The sequence below is a fragment of the Cenococcum geophilum genome (genome assembly GCF_001692895.1).
Source record: "Cenococcum geophilum 1.58 unplaced genomic scaffold K441scaffold_18, whole genome shotgun sequence".
Taxonomy (NCBI): Eukaryota; Fungi; Ascomycota; class Dothideomycetes; order Gloniales; family Gloniaceae; genus Cenococcum; species Cenococcum geophilum.
In genome coordinates this window covers 1,729,551-1,735,201 of record NW_027137576.1, presented here as the reverse complement: position 1 = coordinate 1,735,201, position 5,651 = coordinate 1,729,551, and the positions used below count along the sequence as shown (strand labels likewise).

Genomic DNA, 5,651 nt, shown 5'->3' with positions numbered 1-5,651 from the left:
AGATAAGCTGCCTATTCCGTATATTAAGCTATAAGCCTAAATAGGCTAGCTATTTTCTCCTTAAGATTATATTATAGCTTCTAAGGTCCGTAATAAGGAAGGGGACGTTATACTGTCTTCGTCTATTAACCAGTGTGTCTAAGAGTTAGCTACGCTGTTAGCTTCGCTGCCAAGAGGCGGATAACGTAAGCAGTTAGCGAGCTTATAGAGTTATAACAGTCAGTTAGCTATAAAACTGCAGCTAGCTAGCAGCTCGCTGTCTTAGCGGTAAGATTTAATAGTAAGTTAAAGCTTTTATTAGAAGTTAAGGATATTTAGACCTTTAGCTAAGATCTAGTTAAGCTTACTAGTAAATATAAATACTAAGTTATTAATAAGCGGTTACTATTAGGTAAAGCTCCTATATTACTAATATAAAAGTATAAAGTAATCCTTTTTAAATACGGTCTTTTAGGTAAAAAGAGGCTCTAGCTTAAAGACTACGCGCTTTACTTATAATTAGTAGTAATAATTATATTAATAGCTATATAAAATTAAAGTATAACCTTATTATTAACTTTAAAAGTTATAGTAGTTATAAACGCTAGCCGTTTTAGATAGCTAGCTATATTTAGGTCTATATTAATTAAATAATTCTATAAGATATTACCTTCCGTTAAGCTATAAGTCCTTTTATACGCGCTTTACTAATATTTAACCATCTTTAGATCTAGGACTATATTATAAAGGCGCCTATATTACTAAGCAATTAGATTAAAACTATATTTAAATAGTAATATATTAATAATAAAGACCTCCTTCTTACTATACTTAGTAAAATTAATCTTATTTATAATATCTAAATATCTATAAATAGAATATTACAACTTAGTATTATAGCTTATTTTATTAATAAATTAAAAAGGCTTTAATTAGTACTTTTAGGCCTTTTATAACTATAAGGATTATACTTTACTAAAAATATATTAACGGCCTTAGTACTAATAATTTAAAAGTATTAATTTAATTATAAGCTTAGCCTCTTAATAGCTAATAATACTAGTAATAATAATAAGCTCTATAACTACCTTTTATAAAGCTTCTTAGTAGCTAAAAGAGTAGCTTAAGTATATTAGCTATATTATTAACCTTAAGCTTAAAGAAAGTCCGTTAATATTAGCTATAATCTATTATAAAACGCGTTTACTAATAAAAATTAGTAATAACTAGATTTGCTTATTAAAATCTTAAAGCCCTTTATATAAGCTACTAAGCGTATAAAAGGCAATACTAATATTCCTAGTGGTAACGACTTATATAACGCTTTATAGAAATTAATTACTAATATAAAGCCTTAAAAAGGCACATGCAACCTTACTAAAAGGTAGCGCCACACTTTAAAACTTACGCATACCCATCTTACTATCAAAAACAATCGATTTTCCAACTTTTAAGACTTAATTCCTACTGCCTAGCGAGCTAGAGGTGGATTTATTTGTCGTTTTACCCCCTTTCCCCCAACAGAAAATTCTTCGTAGGGGTGGTCCTAGCTTATAAGCGAGGCACGGATAGGAACACCAAAACTAAATACCAAAACCACGGAATATACCCGGCGCTTTCAACCCCCCTCCGCAGGAGGGGGGCCGACACCTTAAACGCACCACATGCTCAAGCGCACCAAATAGTGTATTATTAAATTATCAACCATTCTTCCTGAACCTTGGTGTCTTAATTCCTAAGGCCTTATTGGCCTGCCTTATTGCTCGCCTGTGAGCAACAGCAGCAGCGTGTTCTGCCTTCTGATGCTTTTTTATAGCCTTTATACGCCGTGCTTTAAGCGCAGCCTTAGCCTCCTCTAAAGTCTCATTAGCTTTTTTTATAAGCATACGCCTAGCAGTACCTGCGTGAAGCGGCCCAATATGATCGAGTTGCTTCCGTGCATCCTTACGCGCCTCTTCGCGAACTATATTTGCAGCATGTGTCCTTTTAAGTGCCTGATTTTGAATGTCGCCTGCTATTGCAATTGCCTGGCTTGCGCGTATGTATCTGGCTGTCCATTTAACGCTGCTATTGTCCTCCCAATTGCCCATAATATGGTCACCAAGTAGCTTCAGGCTTCGCGCAGTTTTTAGGGTCGTAAGGTCGTTCCAATTAACTTGTGGTGGCGTAGATGGTTGTGCTGGAGACGGAGAAGGTAGAGGACATTTATTAATAACAATTGATGGATTAAATGGGACAATTCCTGTCTGCGCAAATGCGCTAAGGATAGTAGATCGTTTAAATGTCTTCATTCGTACGCTATGAATTGCGTTAAGAAATTCCATCTTGTTGTAGTCGGTGCAGCCCTCGGCGTAGGCAGCTAGTACGGCCTGACCGTACTAATATTTGTATGGTTAAAACACTATAACGTTAAGAGGCTGGCACAGGTGCGTAGTATGTGGCAGCATTAGAAAGATAATAATGTTTTTATTGTCGCAATATTTAATAATCTCACGTGTTCTATGTGTTGTATGGCCGTTAAGAATAAGGAGTCGTACGAGACCTCTTTGTCGCTTTAATGACCACGCATTAAATTGTTTGATCCACTTAAGGGCTAGCTGGTTATTTATATATGCCGTCTTATTGACCTTAATAATATAGTTGTTAGGAATAGTAGACCTAGTGTACTAGCGGACCTGGTGCGTCTTCCCTTTGAGAATGATAAGCGGTGGTTGAATATTACCGTCTGCTGATATACACTCTCCTAGTGTATAGGATTTACGGTTTGTCGTTGTGCCTGACTTAATACGTCCTCTTATTGCTTTAACAATAACCTTCTCCTTCTTTCCTATGCCCAGCCGTATACCTGTCTTGTCATAGTTGTATGTATTACGCACCTTAATGTCATAGATGCCTACAGTACGATTCAGCTCTTTAAACCATGTCGTAAGAGTAATATGGTCTTCTGTAGCCTCTTAAGTAAGCTCCTTTAGATTGTCTACTCGTATAATATATTGTAGGTGCGCTTTTAAGAACCGTAAAGCCTAGTGTTCGCCGCATGTACGTATATTGTGGATAGATTTATCGCGGACGCGTCGAGAGAGAATGTAATTGCACTTATTGATAATTATCTGCTTAGTTACTCGTAGTCGAATTACGAGGCTATAATTAAGCCAGAGTATAATACCTGCCTCCTCTTTTGGTGTTAGGAGCTTGCCAGCACCTAGTTGCTCCATTTTTGACTGTTGGCCATTTAATCGACCTCAAACGCGCGATAGCTTTGCGTCATAACCAAGCGCTGCAGCTTTTACAGACGTGTAAAAACCAGCTTAGTACGCGCGCATTGCATTCTGGACCTTAACCTCTTCTTTTGCATAGTGGGAGAGCATAGTTGTGGTTAATAATAATAGAATTACAAGTTATGTAGAGTGTTGGTGCGCTTGAGCATGTGGTGCGTTTAAGGTGTCGGCCCCCCTCCTGCGGAGGGGGGTTGAAAGCGCCGGGTAGAGGCTAGATTTTCTACTACCTTTTAGCCTAATCTCCCCAGAAATCTTCTAGTAGGATTAGTAAGGAGAAAGGGTATAAGGATAGTGAAAACTAGGAAACCCCCCTATAAGATACAAAATGCCAAGGCCTAATAGGTCTAAAAAAAAACCTCCTATAGAAATAAGTGATAAAGAGTCTACATCTACTTTTTCTCCCCCTTCTCCTTCTCCTGGCCCATTTAGGACAGGAGAAAAAAGAGGACATCCTCAGTCTTCTCCTGAAAAAGAAAACCAAAAACCTGCAAAAAAGATAATAAAACCAACGACTACTACGGCTAGTACGCCTAGTATACCTTCCCATTCTCGTTCTCCAGAACAATACCTAAGCGAGGCTTTAGAGAACCTAATTGAGGCCTATAAAGGGATATAAGACGAAGAAAAAGAAAAACAAGTTGGACGTCTAATAGACTATACAGAAAGTATCCTAATAGGAGAAAACCCCTTTGCAAAAGAAGAAGAAGAAAAGGCAAAAGATGTCCTAAAAGGACTAGTTGAAGAAGTAAGAGCTCTCCGTAAGGAGGTAGCCCCTACTAAAGAAACCTACGCAGAGAGGCTAAAGAAGAACCTCCCTACTTCGTCCCCTCTACCCTCGTCACTACCGTCTCCTACCCCTTCTATTTCTACTAGAAGTAAGAAAAAGCAGCTATAAGAAAGGAAGCTAGTCCTAATTACAGACGAAAAGGACCAACCTTTAGATACCTTCTCTATACGGAACAAAGTCAATTAACTATTTGCATTAAAACTGCAAGTAGAAAAGCCAGTACTAGCGTCTATAGCTAGAACTAAAGGAAAACAAAATATTCTCCTTACAACTACAGAAGAGTATAATGTAGATTTCTTAGTTAAATATAAGGAGATCTGGCATAACTGCTTTACCTTTTAAAGAGAACAAAAACTAGAACCATGGGTTCAAATTATAGCCCACGGGGTTCCTACCCTACCTTTCCTAGGAGAAGGAGGCTCTAAGCTCCTAAAGGAAGAAATCGAGACCTTTAATCCTATAAGGATATAAGGACTACCTAGATGGATCTCATCTAGTGAAAAAAGACACAATCCACAGACTAGATTTGGCTCTATAGTTTTTACTATAGAAAACGAAGAAAAAAGACAAGAAATCCTTAAGCAAAAAGAGATATCAATTGCAGGTACAGCTACTAAGGTAGTAAAATACCTCGAAGTCTCTCCTACTACGCAGTGTACGAGCTGCCAAAAATTTGGCCATATAGGAGATAGGTGCTCTACTAGGGCCTGCAGATACTATGCAGCTGCACACTTATCTAAAGACCATTCTTGTTCTACCTGTATAATAACAGGCAAGCCTTGCCAGCATACTACCCCTCTTTGCATTAATTGTAAAGAAAAACACTTTGCTAATAGTAAAGACTGCGAGACTCTTAAAGCAGCTAAACTAGTACGCGAAGAAGATTCTATAGAAGAATAAAACAGATAGGATTCTAGAAGGAGGCAACTCCTACTAGGCTCTTAAAAAAGATATTAGAGAGCAAAAGGACAGGGACAGGTGTTAGGATTTCTTATAGTTTTTCCTACTGCTTCTTATTCCCTAGTAGTTATAGGAACTTAGGGTTTACTAAGGAACTATAAACTACTAGGATATAGCTACTAGTACATGTTAAGCTGCCTAGAAAGGATTTATGTATATAGAACTATAGCGCCATAGCCTAGAGGCTGCATGCGTAGTATTATACGTAGTATAATACAATCGGATAAAAATAAAAATAAAAAAGCCTTAAAAATAAGTATAACATCTTATTTAAATTAGGCGTTAATATAGCTATTAAAAAGATTAATAAATATTTTAATAAAATAAAGACTAAGAGCCCTTACTATTTTACTATAGTAATCCTTTATCTATTTTTTAAACGCGCCTACTTTTACTAAGTAAAAATAGTAACCCTAGTAATAGAAGTACGCCAGGCGGTATATAGAGACTTTATTTAATAGCTATATTAATAAGTAAGTAAATAAGGAAGATAAGGAACTAGCTAAGCAATAATATTAAAAGGCTTCTTATAAATCTAATAATAATTTAAATAATAAATATACAGTTCTTAGTTATAGATAGGAGTTTTACTTTCTTAAAGTATAATTATAAGGGTATTAAGCTTACTAATAAGCTTAACCACTACT

The 5,651-nt window shown here is 36.4% G+C and overlaps 2 protein-coding genes across 2 annotated transcripts; one reads left to right on the top strand and one right to left on the bottom strand.

The window, feature by feature from the left end:
- Positions 1-1,340: 1,340 nt before the first annotated feature.
- Positions 1,341-2,900, bottom strand: K441DRAFT_717894 (uncharacterized protein). Its single transcript, XM_067654001.1, has 2 exons — positions 2,382-2,900; positions 1,341-2,348 (listed from the first exon to the last, which is right to left on the bottom strand). Exons 1-2 carry the CDS (start codon positions 2,424-2,426, stop codon positions 1,680-1,682), a joined length of 714 nt encoding a protein of 237 aa, XP_067504611.1. The 5' UTR covers positions 2,427-2,900; the 3' UTR covers positions 1,341-1,679.
- A 1,615-nt stretch (positions 2,901-4,515) lies between these two features.
- On the top strand, positions 4,516-4,944 carry K441DRAFT_717888 (uncharacterized protein; the record flags this gene model as incomplete). The annotated part of the gene is made up of 1 exon (XM_067654000.1): positions 4,516-4,944. A coding segment is annotated over one exon (429 nt), but the record flags the coding sequence as incomplete, so codon positions are not given.
- Positions 4,945-5,651: the final 707 nt, after the last annotated feature.

Bases quoted from the DNA above. Each gene is read 5' to 3' on its own strand.
- K441DRAFT_717894 (XM_067654001.1), bottom strand. From the start codon at position 2,426: ATGCTGCCACATACTACGCACCTGTGCCAGCCTCTTAACGTTATA. The intron at 2,349-2,381 runs GTGTTTTAACCA...TAGTACGGTCAG, and splicing joins GCCAGCCTCTTAACGTTATA to GCCGTACTAGCTGCCTACGC.